General features: G+C 37.6%; 1 protein-coding gene and 1 pseudogene across 2 annotated transcripts in view; one reads left to right on the top strand and one right to left on the bottom strand.

The window, feature by feature from the left end:
- The window catches only part of COG3 (component of oligomeric golgi complex 3), a 95655-nt gene extending 73738 nt beyond the window's left edge, over window positions 1–21917 (bottom strand). The window contains exons 1-8 of one of the 2 annotated variants that reach the window (XM_054586352.1): window positions 21525–21917; window positions 14069–14215; window positions 7405–7466; window positions 6193–6358; window positions 5499–5573; window positions 4266–4358; window positions 3261–3386; window positions 601–681 (exon numbers count right to left, since the gene is read on the bottom strand). In XM_054586352.1, coding sequence (XP_054442327.1) covers window positions 601–681; window positions 3261–3386; window positions 4266–4358; window positions 5499–5573; window positions 6193–6358; window positions 7405–7466; window positions 14069–14215; window positions 21525–21698 — 924 coding nt within the window. In that variant the 5' untranslated portion in view covers window positions 21699–21917. The remainder of the gene's footprint in view (window positions 1–600; window positions 682–3260; window positions 3387–4265; window positions 4359–5498; window positions 5574–6192; window positions 6359–7404; window positions 7467–14068; window positions 14216–21524) is intronic. The other variant, XM_054586351.1, reaches the window with a different exon arrangement.
- On the top strand, window positions 16880–20251 carry LOC129080996 (60 kDa heat shock protein, mitochondrial-like; annotated as a pseudogene).
- Window positions 21918–24980: the final 3063 nt, after the last annotated feature.

Here is a 24980-nt window from a genome sequence, read left to right on the forward strand (position 1 = left end):
CAATTTCTATCTATCATGTAAAGTTGGTATAATAATAGTCACCTACCTCCCAGTTGGGAATCACCAACACTGGGTCATAAGAGATAAATATTTTTATATGCTTCTAATTCATACTCCTAAAGTGTTCCTAAGAAATTGCTTTACACCCCTACCAGCAATATTTCCTGTCTCACTAAATCCTCAAAAGCATTATTACACCTTAATCTGCCAGTTTCTAACAGACAAAAAGATGTTACCTAACTTTAAGTTGAATTTATTCTCCACTGAAGCTAAACATGAGCTCATATTTATTAACCATTTGTATTTTCTGTAAGTAATCAGTCCCCTCAAGTCCACTATAAATCTGAGTAGTTTAAGCTCAATTATCACCTTCATCTAGAAACACTCTCTAAGCATCTTAGGAAGAGCTAGGTGTTTCCTGCTCTGTGGTCTTAAGACACCTGTAAGACAATGTCTTGTAATGTGGAAGGACGATGCCTACCTTTCTTTCATTTGTGTTCATTTTCCTGGTATAAGCAAAGGGCCTAACATATAGTAGTATTTCAAAAAGCTGGCTAAATAAATTTCAGAGCAATATCCTATTTATATCAACAGACTTACTCTGACTTTGGGGGCAGCAGCTCGAAATTTCACATAAAATAGTGTGAAGGCATTGTCTGCATTAGGTACAGATGAAGGATCCTAAAGAAACATGGGGGAAGATAGGGAAGGAAGATAATTAACAAATAAGTATTTAGAAAATATGATACACACCATTTCAAAAAGCTACTGTTTTGGCCTATACACCAACCAAAAGCTTAGGAAGAAAAATCTCAAAGGAACGTTAACATTATTGCTACAAATAAGATATAATTATGAGGTATCATGGTCTCTCTCCTCTTTACAATTAAAATTTACCCCACATTACGTGAATTTTGGCAGGAAACACACCTGATTGAGCTTCATACTCAGTCCTTTACTGAGAAAAGAACATTGACCAAATAACTTAACCTCTCTGGAATTCTGAATATCCATTAAATGGTGATGACATATAAAATCATTATGCAGCTCAATAGTAAAGCACTATACACAGTAGGTAGTAGTACTTATTAAGTATTAATTTCCTAAACTTATCAAAAATCTTATAAAATAGAAAAATTATGTAGTCTGGCTGTTATGTCAGCTAAGAGCAATATGAATGGTAAAAATGCAACCCAAAAATCATTGGCTTTAAACTGAAAACTAAAAACATATTCCATGTTCTTTAGAAAATATGCTTTAAAAATCAAATGCATAATCTTTAAGGTTTTATATTAGCAAAGAAAAGTGCTCAATGACCATGTGAGCTAGCTCCACTCTTATTTTCTAACCTAACACTCTGCTAACTTCCAACCTATCATCTACTAGTCTGCAAATGAGTAATTTGGTTCCCTCTTAACTATTTCTCCTGAATATAAGCTCCATGAAGGCAGAAACCTTGCTAGCTCTTTTCTCTACTATACAATTGCTAGCCCAATGTCAGGAGGCACTCATTAAAAATACATCTGCTAAACATAAAAATTTAATTATCCATCATATGTAAAGAAAAAATTTCAAATTATCCACCATACAAAGGTCTGTCTAGAAAGTATCCAGCTGTGTATTATGAAAGAGATGTTTATTGAAGATACAAGATACAAGAAACATTGTGCAAAGGACAATGACACCTCAGTCCCCATCAAAGTAGACACCTTAGGACCTCACACAGTTCTCCCAGTCACCATCAGCTGTCCCATCGTATTTTTCTGAATCTCATTAACAGTCTGAAATCTCTTCCCTTTCCAAGGTGATTTTAGTTTTGGGAAAAGGCAGAAATCGCAGGGTGCCAAATATGGGCTGTCGGAGGGCTAAGTCACCTGAGCAATTTGATGTTTCACCAAAAACCTCTGCATGAGACAGGATGAATAAGTGGGTGCATTGTCGCGATGAAGCAGCCAATTACACAGCCCATAACTGCAGCCATTTTCACTGTATTGCATCTCTCAACCAACAAAGAACATTCAGATAGTACTCATTAATTATTTGGCCTGGAGGGCCAAACTCGTGATGGACAACACCTCCCCAGTCAAAAATCAGAGTTAACATAATCTTAAACTTGCTGCAATTTTGCCACGCCACATTCAGGCGTGGAAAACAAGAGACTTCCATTGGGGCAACTGGGCCTTCAGTTTCTGGATCATAGCTATAGGCCCACAGTGCATCTCTGGTTATGACCTTCTTGAGAAAATCTGGTTCACTGGTAGCAGTTTCAATCAAGTCATTAGCAACTGCTGCACAATGTTCCTTCTACTCTGGTAGCAGAAGCCAAAGAACATATTTTGCCATGACATGTTTCAGGCGAAGATCCTTCATCAAAATCTCGGATACAGTAGTTTGGGGAATCTCCAGATCAGGTTCTAGTTCTCGCACTGTCAGTCGCCAATCTTCCTTGATTGCACCTGGACATGTTCAACATTCTCAGGTGTTCTCCTTGCAGGCCTTCCAGAACATGGATCACTTTCAACAGATTCTTGACCATCTTTGAAACATTTGTGCCACACTTTTATTTGTGCTGCACTCATTGCATCATCCCTGAAAGCCTTCTGAATCATCCCAATAGTTTCCGCAGAGGAATGGTGAAGATTTATGCAAAATTTGATGCAGATTCATTGCTCTACTTGCTCAGTTATTTTGAATGCCATGACCACATGGTACACATGCTCACTCAACTGCACCTACAGCCCCCATTGATTAGTACAGTGAGGTCATCATTGTTCACACATGTGCATTCCAGTCCACTCTCCTTGGCTGCCAGGTTACATCAATGTTGCACAAACTGTTCTCATTATATTAACAATGGCTGTACTTTTCCAGACAGACCTTGTATGTAATCCCACCATTCAGATAGAACTACTTTTATTATTTTGGTGTATTTCCTTCCAATTTTTTCACGAAAAAGATAAGAAAATGATTTAAGTATCAAATAGTTTGAATTTTATTTTATTATTATTAGTATTGAATATTTCCCACACCATTATATATCTTTGAAGGTAACACTGAGATAGACAGATATAATACAACCCTTTTTCCTATTATACATAAAACTGCAATGCACATTTTTGTTTAATAAAAGGTAAAAAACTTTTTTTTGGCATTTCTAAGGAGTACTATCAAACTAATATTATAGTAGATAAGTGAATTTCTTAAAAAAACTACAGTAGATAAATGAATTAAAAAGAAAAACCCCTCACCAGTTAACTTACCCTTTTTAATAACTGATTTGTGAGGTTCTGTAGTGTGTTCACAGTGTATGTCTTCATGAGGTGCAAAGCTTTAGAAAGACATTGCTTGAACTTCAGTAAATATACAGGATAATCTTTAAAATTTGGCTACAAAGGAAAGGGAAAGATTTACAAAAGGAAACAAACACCAAAAACCAACTTTCAGTGAAAACCAACATGTCCTTTATGTAAAGTTACATATAAAATAGATTTAAAGTTCCATGAAGACAAATATTGTGACTGTCTTGGTCACAGGCAAATCACCTGTGCCTGGCACAAAGCAGGGGCTCAATAAATATCTGCAGTTTGCCCTGGCTGGTGTGGCTCAGTTGGTTGGAGCATCATCCTGTAAACCAAAAAACTGTAGGTTCAATTTCCAGTCAGGGTACGTGCCTGAGTTATGGGTTCAGTCCCAATCAGGGTGCATGCAAGAGGCAAACTCATCAGTTTCTCTCCTTCTCCATCTCCCTCCCTTCCCCACTCTAAAAATCAATAAGCATGTCCTCAGATGAGGAGATACAGTGATATAGAATGATACATATAAATATATATGTGTACACACATACATATATATATGTATATATAGTGCAGTTTTTAGTAAAATATATATTCAGTACTCCTCTGATTTCAAGGCTAATATGTCTGGCTCAACCAAGAAAAGAATACTAGTTGGGGAAATAAATTAGGTACAAATCCTTGAGGAATAATATCTAGTACAACAGGAATCCAACAGCCTAAAAATCACTCGTCCTTTTAGATGGAATAAAGCTGAGTCAGTCAGGACCTCATTCTACTCCAGGGCCTGCCTCAGCAGCTAAAGTACTTTTTGCATCACTATCAACAATAACTAAGAATTTACCATAGTTTTTCAAGTATACTAGAAATTATATTTTTCCCATCAGAAGGAATAATTACTTCAAAGCCTAAGAAGCAAATTAATAGGGATGTTAACATTTCTTAAAAACATACAGAAATACCATGACTTACATGAGACGAGATATATGTTATACAGTCATCCAACTTGGCCAGCATAGGTATAAATCCTTCACTATTCACAGATAATGTAGGAGAATTCAATTTCTTTAAGGGAAAAAAATATATTAACTTATAAAAAAATAAGTAAAACTTGATCATTATGTATCATAATTAGCATATCTCCTTTTAGGATATAACACAGTTATACTAATGTCTTCATATTTTGAGTGACCAAAATATCATTAAATGTAGCCTGTGTGTAACAATAAAGGACAACTAAAAAAGAATACTGATTTAATTCAGTTTATTGCTAATAAATGTTAATGAGGCTCTTGATGAACTGGCAAGTATTTTATATTACTCCATTGTACTCCACAGACTTCCCATTTACCTAGTACTTTACAAAATACATAAATTTTCTACTTTCAACACTGGCTATTACCCCACGGCTAAAGAAGTGACTAGCATGTCATATCATGTTTAGTATGTTTAGTAGTCATATTATGAAAGTAAAAGATAATAAAGCATATAAAGTACGTTAATAATATAAGTGTAAGTATAGGTATTATATATGTGATTTTCAACACTTAAATATAATTTATAAAATTAAATATTAAAACATAAAGCAATATAATATACAATATTTAATGTAATATAAATATAATATACATAAAACCTATGCAAAACCAGCCAATTATTTCTTATCTCAATATACAAATAGCTTGGCAATGAACTACTTCCCATTGTATTCCATTGTTAACCAGCTACTAGGTTTTACTTCTATCTCTTCAGTAAATTGTAATTATGATTAATATTTTAATAACATGTATATACAGTTATGATTAATTTATGAACCAGAAATATCATTTACGGAGCAGTCTTTATTGAGACTATTACTTTGGGATACAAGTATGCGTTATGAGGACTACTTTTTCTCAAGCTAAGTGTAAGATTGGTTTAATAGATGTTTTTATTATTATTATAGTAGTTAACCACAGCAAGATTTAAAATTTAATATTTCTTACACAGTTTACAAATAAGACACTATACAAGGTAACCAACAAAGAGATTTTTAATAATAATAACACGATTTAAACCTAACTATTACTTAAATCATATTTGAAAAATCTGAACTGGTAATAGTATGTCCATTGGCCACAACAGGAATACGTTCATCAAGCAAACTATTAAGTTAAAATATCACTCATAAAGTGACTAACTTCACAAGAAATAAAACATGCTTACTGTGTTAATAGTTTCCAATTCATTAAAATAGGATAGTTTTTGTTGAATGTTTTCAGCCAGATCAACAAGTTCCGACTTGCATTTTTTAAAAGAGAAAAATCAGTTATTATAAGAACATAAAAACACTCCAGTCTCAAAATTACATTGAATTGTTATATATTAGACATAGGATTTCAGAATAAGGCTCAAAGATTTTTGTAATCATGGATTAAAATAAGCATTATTATAATAAGTTATATATAATCTTACAATAAAGTAAATGATTATCTTTCTAAAAACAGAACACACATAGAGAAAGCTCTTGAGATAAACATTAGTAACTTAAATATTCTCTAAGTCACATTTTAAGCATAACCTGTATCAGTTCATCTTTTCTTAAACCCCACCATTACTACAATCACTGTTTATTTCAAAAGTATCAATGATAAAGAATGAACAGAACAAACTACTGTATCCTCTTCACTCTGAAATTGTTCTGACACCTGGCAGCTGAGGGCACAGGAAGGCTTGCCCTTGTCCCTGTTCATATAAGGTTATTTGGAATGAAAGCAGGTTGTCAACATAATATTTTGCGTACTCAGCACAGGGCCTCAAAAAGAGCAGTAGTTGGAGAAATTAAACTAGAATTGTATTCATCTATTTTAAAATAAAATAATAAATACAATCACTGACCCTCTTTCCTACTCCAAATTACCTGTTCTTTTAGGAGTTGTTCACAGGCTTCATGTAGAGTTCCTGTCTTATTGGACACAAAAAGATACTGTTTCTGCAACGATTCCAGATGCTGAAGAGCATTGTTTACATCATTCAATATAGCATCACACTGCTCCTGAAACCCAGACAAGTAATCCCTCATCTGTCTAAAAAACAGAACCAAAAGGGGATTGGCAATAATATTTTCCCCCAATAAGCACAGAAAATAAACAAAGTCTCATTTTTTCCCCCAAATGCTTGAATTCAGGAGGAAAGTCGGACCTATCCATTATACTTCATCATATACTTCATCAATGTACCAAGAGCTATGTTACTATTTTAATACTTACGGAAAATTACTGAAACTAAAAGGAACAACCAAGGGAATCAGCCTTGAAGTCATAAACTGGCTTCTTACATGGAACACAAAAAATCACCAGCTCAACTTTCAAAAAACCAGGGCCATCCTAGGTATCAAGTAGGTCAATCCTTTCACCTTTGAGCAATAATGTGATGTCATGGGAAGAATTTTGGACTTGGAATTAGAACATCTAAGTCCAAATCCCAGCTTTGCCCAAGTCTCCATGACATTAGGCAAGTTACTTAATATTTCTAGGCTTCAGTTTGCTCATTTGTAAAATGAGAATAATTATTACCTTTCCTCACAGAGCTGCTATGAAGATTGAACAGAATCATATATCAAACAGCCTAACACAATACTTAGCAATTATAGTCACTTAATAAATATTCATGAATGCAAATGCTCAAGCCGTAGTCCCCAAATCAGCCAGAAACTGTATATCATCATTTTTCCCATGCTATCAATATATACAAACAAAAAAACTTACTTACACCCTAGAATCTAGGTGGCCATCCCTAAAGTCTCTTGGGTGTCTCCTAAATAAAGGCAAGAAATACCTTAGAGTTCCAAGAGTAAAATTTCCACTTGAACCCAAACCTTTCTAGAGTTATTGAATAACCAATATCTACCCCCCTAACTTATTAATTACAATGTAACTTTTTTTAATTACACAACTTATAATACCAGTTGACCCTAAAAATAGCCTCTCCCTGGCTATTTTTAAAGAAAATATTGCTGTTGAGGTTTTTCTTTGTACCTTAATTTTGTTTATTTGGAGATACAGATTATAAAATGCTTCAGGTGACTCTGACCTAAAAATTAGGAGAGTCAACAAATCCAAGAGCCACATACCTATATTTAGTTTCTTCAGCCTGATCCATCTGAGTTTGAAGCTTCGCAAACCACGAGAAAAACTGGAAAAAATAAAGATTATTATATTGTCTACAAAACTAAAAGACAAAATGAAAAGTTGCTATAAGCTGAAAAGCAAGTTAAAAGGGTAACACTAATTCTTGTTTGGGACTCAGACATTAATAATTAGTTTTAAACCAGGAGATAATTTAATTGCATAGTCAATATCTACATGCTAGGAAAAGCAAAGGATATTAAAAACAATGGACCATTTTCAGAATTAATAAAGAAAGAGTATTAAAGATATAATATATAAGAAATGGGAGAATCAAGATGGTGGAATGAGTGGAAGTCACACTGACCTCCTCCCAGGACCAATCTGGAATTACAACTAAATTGTAGAGAAATTACCTGGAACAAACAACTGAACAATAGCAAGAGAAGAGCCTTATAACCTCGGACAGACAGAAGAAAGCTTTAACAAAACATGACTGGTAAGGACTGCAGTAGAGACTCAACAAGGCGGGTGGGGCATCCACAGGCGGCAGCACCAGAAGGATACTGAAATGGCCACTTGGATCCCCCTGAGAAGAGCAGGGTCTAAACCATAAGCGGCATCTCCAGCCTATAGCACCAGAGCCCAAAAAGTACACAGGTAACAGCCAGCTGCGAAAATCAGCAGGGTTGCTCTCTGCCAGAGACAGACACATGGAGACGCAGAGTCATTTAAAGGGCCAACGCATTAAGTTTTATTTTAAGCCACTTATCCAGGGCCCTGGCAAAGTTGGGGACAGAGTGGGCTAGAGACACCTGAGGAGACACTGGAGAAAGAAGTTTTGGGGAGAGAGCTCAGAGAGTAGCTGGCGGGATCCCGGAGCTGACTCCTCCCCCATATGGCAGTAGCCGTCTTCTCAGGCGGACCACTCCCCTGGGCGGTAGCAGCATGAGAGGAAACAATAGCCCTGTCCCCAGGAGGGACTCAGCTATGGCCCAGTAGTGCTAAAGCCTGACTGCTGAGTACAGATAGGCAGCCACAGATAGTAGATCACTGGCTAAAGGGGGCGCAGAGTGGTCTAGGGACATTTGAGGAGAGACTGGAGACACAGGCTTTGGGAAGAGAATGGAGAGAGTAGCTGGCGAGATCCTAGTGCTGACTCTTCTCCCACACAGCAGCAGCCATCTGGCATAGGCAGACCACTCCCCTGAGTGGCAGCAGCATGAGAGGACTCAATAACCCTGCCCCCAGGAGGGAACTGTCCCACCCTGTGGTGTCTAAGCCTGCCTGCTGAGCGCAGAGTGACTAGATTAACAGCTGAAGGAGACAGCTACAGACAGTAGACTCCTGGAAGTCTCAGACTGCCTAAGGTCAGACAAGGTCGACATCTGTCATCATCAGAGGCAGATCCAGAAAGAAAAAACAGTGGTCTCCTACCATATAAATTCACACAACAAAAACAGGAAATCAAGACAGATCAATTTCAGAAGCAGAAGCAAAGAAGAGTCTCACAAATAATGAGAAGACAAAGAAACACCCCCCACATGAAAGGAAAGGAGGAATCCCCAGAAAGAGAACTAAATGATATGGAGGCAAGTAAACTATCAGATACTGAGTTCCAAACAATGATTCTAAGAAAGCTCAGTGAGCTCAGAGACAATTACCAAAAATTACACGGAAACTACAAAGAACTTACTGAAAACTTTATCAGCATGAAAAAGGACGTATAAACTATTAATAAGGAACAAGAGGAATGAAGAATACAGTTTCTGAATTGAAGAACACAGTAAAAGGAATCAAAAGCAGGATAGATGAAGCAGAGGATCGAATCAGAAAGCTGGAGGATAAGGTAGAAAAAAGCTCCCAGAAAGAGCAAGAAAATGAAAAAAGACTCAAAAAGAATGAAGAGGTGTTTAGGGAAATGCAGGACAACCTGAAATGTAATAATATCCATATAATAGGGATACCAGAAGGAGAAGAAGCAGAGCAAGGGATAGAGTCTGTTTGAAAAACTTCCCTCATTGGAGGAGAGGGAAAGTCACACAAGTCCAGGAAGCACAGAGGGTCCCATTCAAGAGGAACCCAATGGGGCCCACTCCAAGACACACCATCATTAAAACAGTAAATATCAAAGACAAACAGGGAATCCTACAGGCACCAAGGGGGAAACAGGTAGTAACACACGAGGGAGCCACAGTACATCTAGCAACTGACTTCTCAACAGAAACACTACAAGCCAGAAGGGAATGGCAAGAAATAGCCCAAGTCATGAAAAGCAAAGGACTGCAACCAAGACTGCTCTACCCAGCAAGGCTCTCAATTAAAATAGAAGGTGAAATAAAGAGTTTTCCAGAAAAAGAAGGCTAAAAGAATACACCTCCACCAAACCAGCATTGCAAGATATGCTGAAGGGACTGATTTAAGAAGATGAAGAAAAGGAGTCTATGAATACCTAGTTCCTTTCACAGTCCCCAATAGTTGATATTACAAATATTTTTAATACTTAATAATCTGATTGTGACAAAGGCATTATTTTGTTACTTTATTATTTGTTGAAACTAAACCTGTTTTTGTATATTTCTTGCCTATTTGTATTATTTTTAAAAAGCTTTAAATGACATTTTGGCATTCTTTATCCATTTATTGACTAAATGTAGACCCTAAAAAATGTTTATATTCCCTAAAAAAACAAAACAAAACTATTAACTTTTTTAGATGTGTTTCAAATACTTTCCTTTTCTATTATTTGTCCTTTATCTTTTTTATATGTATATTACTATATAGTCTTAAATGTTTAATATAGTCATATTGTCGATATTTTACTTTATAGCTTCTGGGTTTGAGTATTTTACTTCAGGGTTAGAAAAATATTTAGTATTTTCTCCTAAAACTCCTTAGATTTTACATGTTGATTTTTAACTCACCTGAATTTTTTTGTGTAATGTGTGAAATAGGGCTATTTGTTTTATTTCAAGTAACAGTGGTCCATGCACCTTATTTGTTGAATAAGCCTTATTTTGCCCATTGATTTGAAATATCAACTTAATCATATATTACATTATTAGACAGATATACACGTTGTTTCTAGAATGCTCATTTTATTTCATTGATCTATTTGATTATTTCTCTGCTAGTGTCATGTTGTTTTAATTGCTGAGACTTTATAATGGATTTAAATTTTTTAATATTTTATCATGGATTTTGACATTTTAAATAAATAAATAAAATCAATTTGCATTTTAAAAAAAAAGAACTCCTACCTTTCTTTTGCGACAACATGGATGGAAGTAGAGAATATTATGCTAAGTGAAATAAGCCAGTCGATGAAAGACAAATACCATATGATCTCACATGTAAGTGGAATCTATTCAACAAAATAAGCTAATGAACAAAATAACCACAGTCAAGGAAACATGGAGCAGGCTGAAAGTGACCAGAGAGGAAGAGGAAGGAGGACAATGATGGAAAAAAAGGAGAAGAAACTAAACAAAGAGCATGTATGAATGACCCATGGACATAAGACAACAGAGTGGGAATTGACTGTGGGATGGGTAGGATGGGTGGAGGGGGGCAAAGGGTGAAAAAATTGAGACAACTGTAATACAATAAACATGATTTAAAAAATAAAATAAAATCAAGAAACATTAAGAAATCGAAAAAAAGAAATGTTTCGTCCTGGCTGGTGTGGCTCTGTGGACTGGCCTAGGAACCAAAGCGTAGCCAGTTCCATTCCCAGTCAGGGCATGCAGCTGGGCTTCGGGTCAGGTCTCCAGTTGGGGGCACGTAGGAAGCAACCACACACTGATGTTTCTCTCCCTCTCTTTCTCCTTCCCTTCCTCTCTAAAAGTAAATAAAATCTTAAAAAGAAAGATTTCTTCCTTGCTTCTTCCTAAGAGGCTAAAGCCTATCTGCTAGTTTGCCAAATTTGAGCAGGTAACATAGGGCTTTGAGTAAATATTAGTACTATCTAACAGGAACTGTGAGATATAAACTCATAAATAATACAACAGACTGTTTTAAGAACATGGGCTTTAAGAACATGGACTTTTGTATCAGCTAAATCTAGTTTGAATTCTGGCCCTGTATTATGAAAATATCTATTATTATACAGAAATGGGGCCCTGGCTGGAGTGGCTCAATTGGCTGAATGTCATCTTGCAAACAGAAAGGTCACAGGTTCAATTCCTGGTCAGGGCACATGCCCAGTTTGTGGCTTCAGTCCCCATTCAGGGTACAGGCTAGAGGCAACCAGTCAATATTTCTCTCTCACACTGATGTTTATCTCCCTCTCTTTCTCCCTCCCTTCCCCTTTCTCTGGAATTAATTAAAAAAAAAAAAAAAAAAAAGGTTTTTAATGTTTTTTTAAAAAAAGAGATGGTGTAGGCTGATCTTAAACAAGCATGTAGGTACTTTCTGAACTAGTAGAAAGGTTTTATATCTTGATCATAGTGGTAGATACACAGGTATATACAGTTGTCAAAAACTCATCAAGTTTAAGAGTACACGACAAGTGCACACACAACAAGAGTACACTTGTCATGGACTCTTAAAGTGATGACAATTTATTGTGTATAAATTTAATTCAATATATTAGATTTTTCTACATTTAAAGAAAGATGTGCAAATTTAATCTAGAACATTTATTTAGTAGTCCAAATAAGTTCACAGACCTGGTACAAGATTATCTTCTATAATTCACTAGTAGGATTTGAAGTCAAAGTACACTTTATTCTTTCAAGATACTAAGTTTGACAAGTACAATACCTTAGCTATCATTTACTGAACAATGATTGTGTGTCTGTGACAGAACCCATTTCCATGTATCATCTTATTTAATCCTCACAAAAAGCCTATGACATAAGTATATAATTATCATTGTTTTACTCATAAGGAAAGGAAAGACCTAAAAAAATAAAGTAATTTTCCTAAGCTCACAAATATGGTAAGCGACGTAGGTGACTTTCTGATCCAGGGACTAACTCCACAGCTATAGGTCTTAATCACTCTGCAGTGCTGCTTCTCTACTTACTATATATGCAAGTCAGCACATCTGCTTTATGTTTTACTCAGTAAACACCTCAGCTTTGATTCTTCACAGTACAGAAAGAAAAGGAGAGGAAATGGCAGAAGAAACTACTGTACATTTAGGTTTATAGTCAGTACTAAGCAAAAACCAATAGAAGACTACACATGCTGCTATTAAAAATAGTTGTTAAGGGTTATCTAAAGAGAATATTTAGGTTTTTGAAAAAGAAAATTACCTAATAACAGGCAGACAGGAGTATGTACGTATGTCTGCATGTGCATGTGCCTACACATGGCATTCTGGCAGGGACATAACATAGATATACACTGGAAGAAGTTGAAAATATATAAAATACTATAATCTTAATAAATATAATAATCTATCAGCATTCAAACCTGAAATATCATACTTTTATCTGTATTACAACTATAATTGGGCAATAGGTTCATCTAAAATACTTAATAGCCACAGCTGATAAAAAATCAAGAATGATCTAAAAAGATTTGATGTTAACTACAAGGTGGGGAAAAAGGAGATTTACAGTTGTGAGTACACAAAAGTTTATTCTTATATTATCATTTATTAATTATTATATTATTTCCCATATAAACCTACTTTTGCCCCACTCTTTATAGTTTCAAATGTTCAGAACTTTTAATTAGGACCTTTTTTATTAGCCCTGTCTTGATGTTGGGAACTGTCTCACCTGGTTTCAGGGACTGTAGCCTGGCCAACAGGCAAGAGGGCCCCAAGGCTAGAGCTGAGCAAGGAGGCCTTGGGAAAATAGGAACCTGGGGAGACAAAACCTGTCCTCCTGGCAGGGGTGCAGCCCCTGCCTCCCTCACATCACCCTGCTTGGCCCGGGAGGATGGCTGGTTAGTCAATGATGGGTAAGACCTCTCGATGGCAGGGGCAACCTAAAACAAACAGTCCCATAAGGGGCCATCAGGTAAGAACTTGGAGGACACAGAGAAGGGGCAAAAGACCCTCACCCCTCAGCTTTGTCATGGCTGGAGTCCTTATTCTACCTGCAGTAAGTCTCCTTATCTCTTAGCCTGACCCGCAGCCTGACCAGGTCCTTAAACAATACTAAAGGCAGGTACAGCCCTAAACTGGATCAGGTGGTTCCCAGGGACAATTAGGCCTGGAAAAGGAATGCATTATATCCTATGAAACTTACTTTGCTAAGAATGCCCTCGAGTTACTGAGTACTGATGTTTGGGGTCAAGGATAGAATGTGATCAGTCTCCCAGGTTTCAGGGCCAAATGGGCGCCACTCTGACTACCAGACCCTGACCTGAGGCAAATCTCTGTGTTTCTTCAATCACAGCCTTTTGACATTGATTGATTAGCTGTGCTATATACCTCTCTGCCTATCATTCTCAATAAAAGCCACTTAAAGAGAAGGGCTCGGAGCATTCTCCACTAAAGGGAATCGCCACCCCCTTTTCCTGGCAAACTGAGTGTGTCTGGAACGACTTATTTTATTTTCCGACATCCGACATCAGCGGCGACGTGGTGGGGGGAGCGGGGGGGGGGGGGGGGGGCAGACTCTGCGCAGGATGTAGTAACCGCTCCCCTCAACCAACATCTCGAGACATTTAAAATAATCAAACATCCTTAGAAACAATACTGCCACTCACCTGCTGTGCAGTTTCGATTTTTTCTTCTTCCATTCCTAACGAGATGAAACCATTCAACAGAATGTCTTCTGTAGATTCAGGTACTATTGAAGTCTGTGCAATGGGCAGGGGCTGGGATGTTAAACTACACAAGTCTTCAATTGGGAGCTTGAAAAAAAACAGCCACAAAGATACGTAAATAACTTGAAAATTCTCTTAACTCAAGACTGATATTGCATCTCAGTTGTTTTAAAAGAGAAATGATTGTTTTCTATTAAAGAGTTTGAGGTTAATAAATGCCATGTAACAGTAACATTTACAACTAGATTCTATATTAAATGTTAGTCTCAAAATGTAAACATGACACTGATATCCCAATATTAAGTATGGTTTTTGAGTTACATTTCTAATACTGGTGGTGAATCTGTGCTAATCTACATATATTTTCTTAATTGAACCTCTTGTGAATTAGCACCAAAGGGAGAAACCTGTGTGCTGTTGAAAGTAGCTTGCCCTCCCCATTATCTAACACAAAAGCTTGACCTCATTAATACCAAGAAACAGAAAACAAATCACAACAAAGAATTAACTCCTTCTACCACTTCCATTGCTGGCACACTTCATCCACACCTTCTTGCAGACAAATTTTAAAATTACAATTAAACAAAGAATTTCAGAGTTTCCCATCAGTTTCGGAAGAGCCCCACCTACAGGGCCTCAACTTTGATGTCTTCAGACCTACGATACTTCTAGTTTGCCACTGCTGCTAAAAATAGTCCAGGTGTACACTTACCTGCAGTCATACAGACAAGCTATTTTTAGATGTAAAGGAAAGAGAGTATGGATGCTGGGGAAGTTGTAAAAGAGCCTAATTGGTTTGTTTCCATTCATTTTCAGCCCTTAGGACATGACATTTAACATCCAGCAATATTAAAATACTGATCCAAAGCCTTTTATGATTAGGTCTTAGGAATCTGCCTCCCTGTCTACATTTTTAGATACAAAAATTTCATCAGAAGTCAGTATTTTCTCTTTAAAGCAAAAATAAGCTAGATGCAAAATACATCATCACTAATTTAGAAATAACACCCTTTAGATTGATTTTTTTAAATAACAGCACGTGATTGATTCCTGATGTCCATAAATTTACCAAAACTGCAGGGTCACTGAAACCGTCTTTGCTTTTGGTGTGCATATGAAAAGGATCCAGGGGTGCTACACACATGTGCCCTGTCTGTCATATGAAACAAAACATATTTATTTTCTAATGTACTTTAAAAATAAGATCATATGAAAACTCTGGATACCTGAGAAGGTACCATAGATATTCCAGATATAATCTGGAATCCAGCTGTTATGAATAAATAATTTGAATGTATGAAAGGGCATTCCATTTGCACAAATACTAACTACTTTCTGTCATAAGGACTTTCAAAAACCAGAAGCAGAAGGAGGCTTCCTGTCCCATTCCCTTATTCTCACTAAAACAAAACATTTTCTCTCAAACTAGGCAAGAGAGAAGCCACACTGCAGCCACTTCTAAGAAATAAAAGCATTTGAGAAAATCTCCCATTTAGACACCTTTCCTAAACTGTCTTCTCTTCCCAAAGCACCTGGAATAGAATGGCAAATCAGGAACTGGAGGAGTGGTGTCACACACTTGCCTGTTATCACCTCTCATTCGCTCCTGAAATGGAAAGCACTGAATGCATCTGACTCACTTGCACTGTCCTGGCTTCCAGATGGAGTTGATAGACATTTACCACCAGTGAGAGAAGAGCACAGATCAAGGCTCCTGATCGGCAGTCCTGGAATGCTACTGTACAGTTCATGCAAATAGAGACACTAACATATTAAATACTAATTACAATAAACTATCAAGCCTTGCCTGACCAGCTGAACAGGTACAGGAAAAAACAAGTAAATACACCCTTCTCTCTCAAACTTTACTTCTCACACAGTTCTGGGTTGGAGAATATCATTTTTATAATCGATCTAATCAATTTATTCCCTAAATGAAACCTGATGTTACTCTCTGTGCAGCAAATCATTGAAAAGGTATAGATTGTGTCTCAGAACCTTCCTCAAGGAAGCTGACCTCTTCTTTTCTTACCTCCTGTCTGAGTGACACCTATGCCAGCTCAGTGTGATAAGATTCTAATCTATTTTTAATTTAAGGTATTAAACATTTGGAGGGAAAAAGTCACATGAAAAATACTATCAGGTAGCTTGTCGTGTGCACTTTACATACATGATTCCATTTAATTCTCACAGCTCCCCGTAAGAACCATTATAATTTCCAATTTATACAGAATAAAACAGGTTCAGAAAAGTTAAACATCATGCCTTTAGGTCACACAGCCTTTAGGGAAACAATTATAACAGTAAATTATGAGTAAATTTCAGGGCAAATTACTTTAGCATTTTATCAAGAATTACTAAGTCCAGCAGAAAGGAAACGGCTGGCCCTCACCACTAAAAATGTTGCCCTACCTACAAGAAACCAGTCTACCTAATATTCTACTGTAAATATTCTACTGCAAATTCCCTTATCTAACGCCAAATAAAAAGGTATAACTCCTTTCCAAGATAAGACTAGTTCTCCTTCATAAAAGAGAAAGCTATTTTCTAAAGAAGTTAAAGGCTTTATGATATTTGCTAAACACTAGCTGGACTCTTGCTATGCAATTAACTTGCCTGGTTCCAGATGTTCAGGATGTAATTTATCTTGTGAAAATTGTGAAACACTACAGAAAATCTTTTAGAGATACACTGCTTGAACAAATTAAAAACTGAGGCACTGTTTTCAGCACCACTGTTAAAAGAGTGGTAATGGCGGGAGTAGGGGGGAGAAAAAATTAAATTTCAGTCTTCCCAGCAGACATATAAGCACTTTAGTAAAGAGAAATGAGGGCTATGCTTGAACTTGTCAAGCTTATCCCCTACCCATGACTGCATTGCTTTTTCTTCCAACTTAAATGTTGTGTCTCTAGTCTCTTCATGGCTGTCTTCTTGTTTTCCACCATGAGTTCTCACCTCAGACTTACTTTTTTAGAAAGGCCTTCCCTCCTTGTCCAAGGGTACACCTCATCCCTTTGTGTCACACCATCCTGGGTTGTTTTTTTTTCCTTATATCATAGATCACCATCTGACCTTACCTTCCTTCTTTCTTTACATACTCATGATCATCATAATTATATCAGCTCCATGACTAGGGATCTTAACTTACTTATCTTTCTATCCTCAATTCCCTAGTCCAGAGTAGGCACATATCTATGTTCAATGACTGCATGAGGCTAATGATAGGTATGAGAAGCTAATGACATTGCATAAATGTGAAAGAATAGGGTAAAAATGAAGATTCTATTTACTTCAAACCCTTTCCTTTAAGCTCACTGAGAATAAGAAATAGTAATTTATGACCCATGACAATAAAAACAATTTTGTTACATTTCTTGTGAAATATCTCCGCCCTCCTCACCTCTCACTGTGATGTCCAAGCATTCTGCTTCAGTATCAGGCCAAATCAATTACAAACAGACTGGAATATTTATAGAGCAAACAACTTCTATTATCCAGAGCACAAAAGACTTTAATAGCAAAGCCAAAGAAACTTCCACCTACTTCCTCATTTATTTCAAACCCACTTCCAGCATAGCATGGTAGAGGTGGACAGAGCACCCAAGAAAGAACACCTCTATTTTATGGCAAAACAAGAAACAGGAAAAGTGAAAGAACTTTCAAATCGAAGTTCTTAACCTCTAAAGTTTGAGGGCAGAAAAAAAAGGTTGAAGTCTCTAGATTTAATCTGCCTTTGGACACAATTCCAAATCGTGTAAAAAGAATTCTTGCATCCTCACTTGCCACAGGGGGCCTGCTTCATGGCTCACATGCTCTGCCCTGCTGCTGCCCCACAAAAGTGCTTCAATTACACGAAGGCCTTTGACAGATTAGGGCACTGGCTACTCATTGCAGGTCAAAAGTATAAAACTTGCTGCAGATGCTCAAGCCTTTATGTTTCAAAGTGTAAAAACCTTTTAGCCCATGCTGTAGCCATTACTATGGAGCAAAAAGGAAAAAGAGTGTTGCTTTTTTTTAATCCTAACTCAAGGACACTTTCTTACTGCTTTTTAGAGAGAGGGGAAGAGAGAAACATCAATGCCAGAGAGAAGCACCAACTAGTTGCCTCCCGTACAATGCCCTGGACCTGGGATCTACACACCCAGACTAGGTATCAAGCCCACAACCTAGGTGTGTGCCCTAACCAGGAATCGAACCCACAACCTTTCAGTTAGGAGGTGACAACTCCAACCAACAGAGCCACACCGGCCAGAGAGAGAACAGTGATTAATGAACAGAGTTAGGGAAGTTCCAAAGTAACAAAAGATGGAGTGACTTTTGCAAAGTCCATTGACTTCAAAGATACATAAAAAAATATTAGCACTAAACTGGTTCAAGATGTTGCCAACAATACAAATAAAGAGGCTGGGGATGGCACCACTGCTGCTCCTGCACTGGCATGCTTGACTGACAAGGAAGGCTTTGAGAAGATTAGCAACGGTGCTAATTTAGTGGAAATCAGGAAAGGTGCAATGTTAGCTGTTGATCATGTAATTGCTGAACTTAAGAAGAAGCCTAACCTTGTGACAACCTCTGAAGAAACTGCTTGGGTTGGTATGATTCCTGCAAATGGAGACAAAGAAATTGGCAACATCATTTCTGATGCAATGGAAAAGGTTGGAGGAAAGGGCATCATCACAGTAAAAGACAGAAAATTACTAAAAGATGAAATTACCATATTTTGCCACATAGAATCCGTTCCCGTGTATAACGTGCACCCATGTTTCAGTGCTGCCCATGTATAATGCGCATCCTTATTCTTCCCTCAAAAATTTGGGCAAAACAGTGCACATTATACACGGAAAAATACAGCAGAAATTACTGAAGACATGAAGTTGGATTGAGGTTACATTTCTCCATACTTTAAGAACACTGCAAAAGGTCAGAAATGTGAATCCCAAGATGCCTATGTTCTACAGAGTAAAAATAAAATTTCTAGTGTTCAGTCCACTGTACCCACTCTTGAAATTGCCAATGCTCTCACCATAAGCCCTTGGTCATAATTGCTGAAGATACTGATGGAGAAGCTCTAAGTACACTTGTTTTGAAAGGCTAAAAGTTGATTTTCTAGTTGTAGCTGTCAAAGCTCCAGATTTTGGTGACAACAGAAAGAACCTGCTTAAAGATATAGCTATTGCTGCTGGTGGTACAGTGTTTGGAGAAGGACTGATTCTAAATCTTGATGATGTTTGGCCTCATTATTTAGGAAAAGTTGGAGAGGTCATTGTGAGCAAAGATGAAGCCATGTTCTTGAAAGAAAAAGGTGACAAGACTCAAATTAAAAAACATATTCAAGAAATCATCAAACAGGTATCACAACTAATGAATAGGAAAAAACTAAATGAATGTCTGGTAAAATTCTCAGATGGAGTGGCTGTGCTTAAAGCTGGTAGGACAAGTGATGTTGAAATAAATAAAAACAAAGGCAGAGTAACAGATACCCTCAGTGCTACATAAGCTGCTGCTGAGAAAGGCTTTGTTCTGGGAGGGGGTTGTGCCCTGGTTTAATGCATTCCAGCCCTGGGCTCATTAAATCCATCTAATGAAGATTAACAAATTGGTACAGAAATTTAAAAAAAAACAAAAACACTCAAGTCCTGGCTGCTGTGTCTCAGTGGATTGAGTGCCAGCCTGTGAACCAAAAAGTCGCCATTGGATTCCCAGTCAGGGCACGTGCCAGGGTGGCCCTAGTGGGGGCATACAAGCGGCAACCAATCACACATGGATGTTTCTCTCCCGCTCTTTCTTCCTTCCTTCTTCACACTCTAAAAATAAATAAATAAATAAATCAAAATTCCTGTAATGATCATTGTTAAGAATGCAGGTACCCAGGGATCATAAATGGTTGAGAAAATTCTACAAAGTCCTTCAGAAGTTGGTTATGACACTATGCTTGAAGATTTTGTGAATATGGTGGTAAAAGGAATCTTTGATCCAAGTAAGATTCTAGGAACTGCTTTACTGGATGCTGCTAGAGTGGCCTCTCTGTTAACAACAGCAGAAGACGTAGTAACAGAAATTCCTAAAGAAAAGAAAGACCTTGGAATGGGCAAGATGGGTAGAATGGGAGGTGGTATGTTCTAATCCTAGAATAGTGCTTTATCATTACTAATGAGAACTGTGAGAGGACGTTCAAGGTAGTGATCCTCACCTATAACTAAAGAGATATCACTTGAAGGGAATAACCAAAGAAAAGCTTGCTCATTGATGTTTAAGAAAAACACTATAACCATCAGCTACTGGTTTCAGAAGACAACATATAATGGTTTACTGCTGTCATTGTCCATGCCTACACATAATTTATTTTATTTTTAAATAAAAAGATGTTTGTATATTCCTGATAACTAAATGCAAGAGCCATGTACCAATGGAGTGCTTTCAACTCAAATCATGAGGCAGTTTTTCCACTATCCTGTTAAAATGAGGATTTTAGCGCTTGCCATCATCCAATGAAAAGTTAAACAACTTTCTGTGAAGAGTAAGAATAACTGTACAAAATAGAGAAATATCCAATTATGTGACAATCTTTATGTTATAACAATTTGTTTCAAGTTTAAAAAAAAGTGCTTCCAACATCAAAAGTAACGATCATCCCTAATAAAATAACCCTACTAAACCTGGCCTCACAACCAGAAAAAAAAAGGTTGTCAAACATCTGACAATTCATAAAACGTACTTCTTGCTACTATAACTGAATTGAATCACACAAGCAGTAATATGAATAATATCCCAATGATAATTAGGAATAAAACCGCTGAAACTAAATCCAAAAACCAGCCTTATCTAATAATGTATTGACCCAGCTTTCAAAAAAAATTCAATTTCATTGCTTTGCAATCGGTCAAATATATCGATCTCCCATAACCTGCATTTGACGAAAGAACTCACTGTTCAATGTGCGATGAATGAAGCTGTCACTCAGGATGAAGTTTCGGTTTGCTCCCATGGGAAAAGGATGCTGGGTTATTCATCAAAGAAATAAACGAAGACCAATAGGAGGCTGCCCTGAAGCAGCAGCAGGACTATGCCTCGGCTGACATCAGGAACACCCAAGGCAATAAGCCCAGGGCAAAGCTCCCGGGGCAAGGCTCCTAGACAACCGTCCCATGCCGCAAGCGGAGGGCTGGGTGCCGGTGGACACCAGCCCTAGCAGCCATCCCAGCGCGGGAAGGGAGAGTTAGTTGGCAGTCGCAAGCAGAGGCCTGAAAGCGCGAGAAGGTGAGGGGCCTCTCCTACCTGAGCCGCCACTTTGATCCAGGAGAAGTGAAGAAAGACCCTGGAAAGGGGTTTGCAAGGGCCGAGGTCCGCCCGCATGCCGGAGGCAAATGTCCCAGACCAGTTCCGGCGCATAACTCACCTCAGGCGGCACTGGCAGGTTCTCCGCCGCTGCCTTTAGTTCCAGCACCGAGTCCATCTGCCTATCGGTGAGCGGCGCCGTGGTGTCGGGTCTCCGATCCCAGAGAGCCAGCCTCTCCCGAGCGTCCCGCTCCGCCGCCGCCTCCGGCAGCAACAGCAGCGCCGCCTCCGCCATCGCCGTCACCCCCGCACCTCAGCAGCAGAGGGATGGTGGGGATCCCGAAAGACAGGCCCGGGCCACCTCGCAGAGTGCCAGGGCTTCCAGCAAGGCACCGGCAGCAGAGTGGAGTGGACCAAGCCGGAAAAACCAGAACCGGAAACGCTCCTACAATGTGTGGGTGGGGCTGAGGTCAGGACAGACGTGGCTTTAAAGGGTACAAATATTTCCGGTTGAGATGTCGACGTAGATGGAGCAGGCTATATAGACACTGCCGGAAATAGAAATGCCCCTACCGGAAGTCACTTCCTCAACATCAATAACTTTATTGTTACGTGTTGTTCATGACAATTGTGCTCAGTAACGCAGCCCGCAGGGGCTTTCTTGAGCTTCCGGATTTACTGCCTCAGTTTACAGCTGGGTAGTGTCGGTAGAGTGTATTACTATGTGATTGTCTTACTGAACTGTTGACAGTTTAGGCTGCCTGGATCAAAACCACGAATAAAAACTTTTCCAACATACAATAGCACTGATGTTAGAAAACTAACTTATAAAAACACATAAAAATTCAAAGATTTTGTGTGCATCAGATATCGTTAATAGTATTGTCAAGTAATCGGAAACAACCTAAATGTCCAATGTTGAAGAATTCGATCAGTAATTCATGGCACAGACATATAATTAGAATACTATTCTGCCATTTAAATCATGTTGTAGACTTGAGCAACAAAAATGATAGTATTTGATCATAAATTATAAATAGCCATGAATCCATACTAATATAAATGATTGAATTAGTAAGTGGGGAAGAAGGAATAACTCTACCTTACAGAAAATTTCCAAAAAATAAATGTGGAATGAGGGAAATAGTATTAATGTAACAGGCAAAATCTAAGGACAGATGCTAAAATTAGTGGGTGAAAGTTTGATAACAGAAATTAGCATTTTATCAAATGATCTCCCCAAGATGTGTCTTAATAGCAAGGGAGCCTATTCACTAACTTTAATGTTGGAAACACCTGGCAGACATCACCTTCACCAAGTGATCAAGTCAACATCATCATCGTAAAACTCCTAACATGATAGATTGAGGACACAGTATCACTTCTGTGGTATTCTTGCCAAAAATTCAAAACCACATTCTAAACATTAGAAAACATCAAGGAAACTCAAATTGAGGGATGTCCTATAAAACAACTCACCAGTATTCTTCAAGTGTCAAGGTCATAAAAAACTAGGAAAGACAGGAACTGTTGTATATTGGAGAAGATGAGTGAGACATGACAACTAGATGCAGTTGGAACCTGGATTGGATCCTGGGTTAGAAAAAGGGAAAACTATAGAGTAAAATATAGATATTCCAATAAGGTCTATAGTTTAGGTAATAGTATTATGCCTATATTAATTTCCCAGTTTTGATTATTGTAAATAGTTCTGTTTACTTTACTATTACTATTAACATTAGGGGAATCTAAATGAAGGGCACACCTGAACTCCATATTACTTTTGCAACATCCCTAAAGTTGAACATTATCTCAAAGTCAAGAGTTAAAACTCCAATGCTGTAGAAAATATTTATCTTTTTGGGAAAATGGTTGTGATACAATTAAGAAGAATGATCTAGTATATGAGCCTATTGCCCAAGAGAAGCACTCCAGAAACATTTACAGATAGTTAGGATTACGAATACTTAATTTTTTTTCTCTTCTTCTTCCTCTGCTTTCTCTTCCTTCTCCTCCTCCTCCTCCTTATTTTGCAATGAATTCTGCCTTTAAGGGTAAGGTTTTTGTTTTAATTATTTAACCCAGCTTCAGAGCACTGTTGCCCCATCACATCAATCCACCACAATTTTCTAAAGAAAGTCATCTTGTATATATGTACAGATATGTAGATATGTATGTCTAAGTACCTAAAAGACACTTTCTCTTCTTCAGACCAGACTAATCTCTAGTTTCAAAAACCTCAGAAATGAAGTTAATCCTGTAGAGTTTTGTGATGACAATTCTTCACCAAACATCATCTTTCAAGGGCCAAATATAAACACTGTCTCTCCCAAATGCATTTTTATTGCAGATTTTTCCAAATTCATGATCACTCTACTTTATTCTAAAATTATGTTTAATTCCTTAAAATATTTTCACCAACCAGTGACTCATCGTAAAGGTCTGCAATGTTGGTCATGGTGCCCCTGGGAAAGATCTGGGTCAAGGCTGAACGTTTAATCAGCCACTGTGAGATCAAATGCGGGAAGAGGAAGATAGGTGGGCAACACAATAATGCTTGAATTATTCTTGTATTGAAGAACTGAGGGAGCTAAGGAAATATAGATGTGCCTGGTCACCAGCTGGTTCTGTGGGAATGGAGGAAAGACAAGAACAGTGAAACAACGTAACAGCAGTTTTTATGATGTTTTAATTTTGCAGAATACTAGCACAGAAGTATATACATTTAAACAATGCAGCAGTTGCTCACAATATAGTACAAAGTGTGTTATACAAAATACTGAATTTTCAGTTTCAGATTCTAGCACTCTTTTCAGGTACAAATATTATCTAGTACCCCTGCCCCTCACCAAAGAAGTACAAATTTCCTGTAATGGACAATTTCTTCCTGTTCCCAGCTGGTGATTAGTTTATTCCCAAAACCATTAGATGGCATGGCAAATATAATTGCAGTTTCAATTTTCTACTATAATTCTTACAATATATTTACTTAATTCAAGTTTTGGTAATTGTTTCCATATATTAATTCAAACTGATATAGTAAACACTCATATTGCATGTGTCTGTGCACATGTACACAAAGATACACATACGTATTCATATCGTGTGTGTGAGGGTGGGTGTGAAGGGGAGGAAGAGAAGACAATTGCATATGCTATTTTGTTAAAAGGACAAAGATGATGTCAAAATTGTCTCATCCCTAAATGATCAATGTCCCCATCTCACAGTAGGTGACATTTTTGTTTGTAAGGTACTATTCACATTTCATTCTTAATCACTAAATCGCTACACAGTAAGGTAGGTTAGGGGCAGTTCTCTTTCATTTTGATGTAAGTAAACAAAACACATGAAGATGAAGTGAGTCATCAAAGACATTTTGGAGAATGAAGGGAAAAGGTCAACTTTACTTGCTCTTTCTAGAGGGAAATTTGCCAGCACTAAAAAAAAAAAAAAGGCTGGAGAAATAAAGCAAAAAGATAGCACTATTATCCAGCAATTCTATCTCTGAGAATTTATCCTAGAGAAGTTTCTTAAATATGCAAAATAGTACATGTACATTATAGTTTGTAATGGATAA

This window comes from Pteronotus mesoamericanus, unplaced genomic scaffold, assembly GCF_021234165.1.
Source record: "Pteronotus mesoamericanus isolate MK-2021 breed Mesoamerican mustached bat unplaced genomic scaffold, CSHL_Meso_final contig_94, whole genome shotgun sequence".
In the NCBI taxonomy this organism is placed as follows: Eukaryota; Metazoa; Chordata; class Mammalia; order Chiroptera; family Mormoopidae; genus Pteronotus; species Pteronotus mesoamericanus.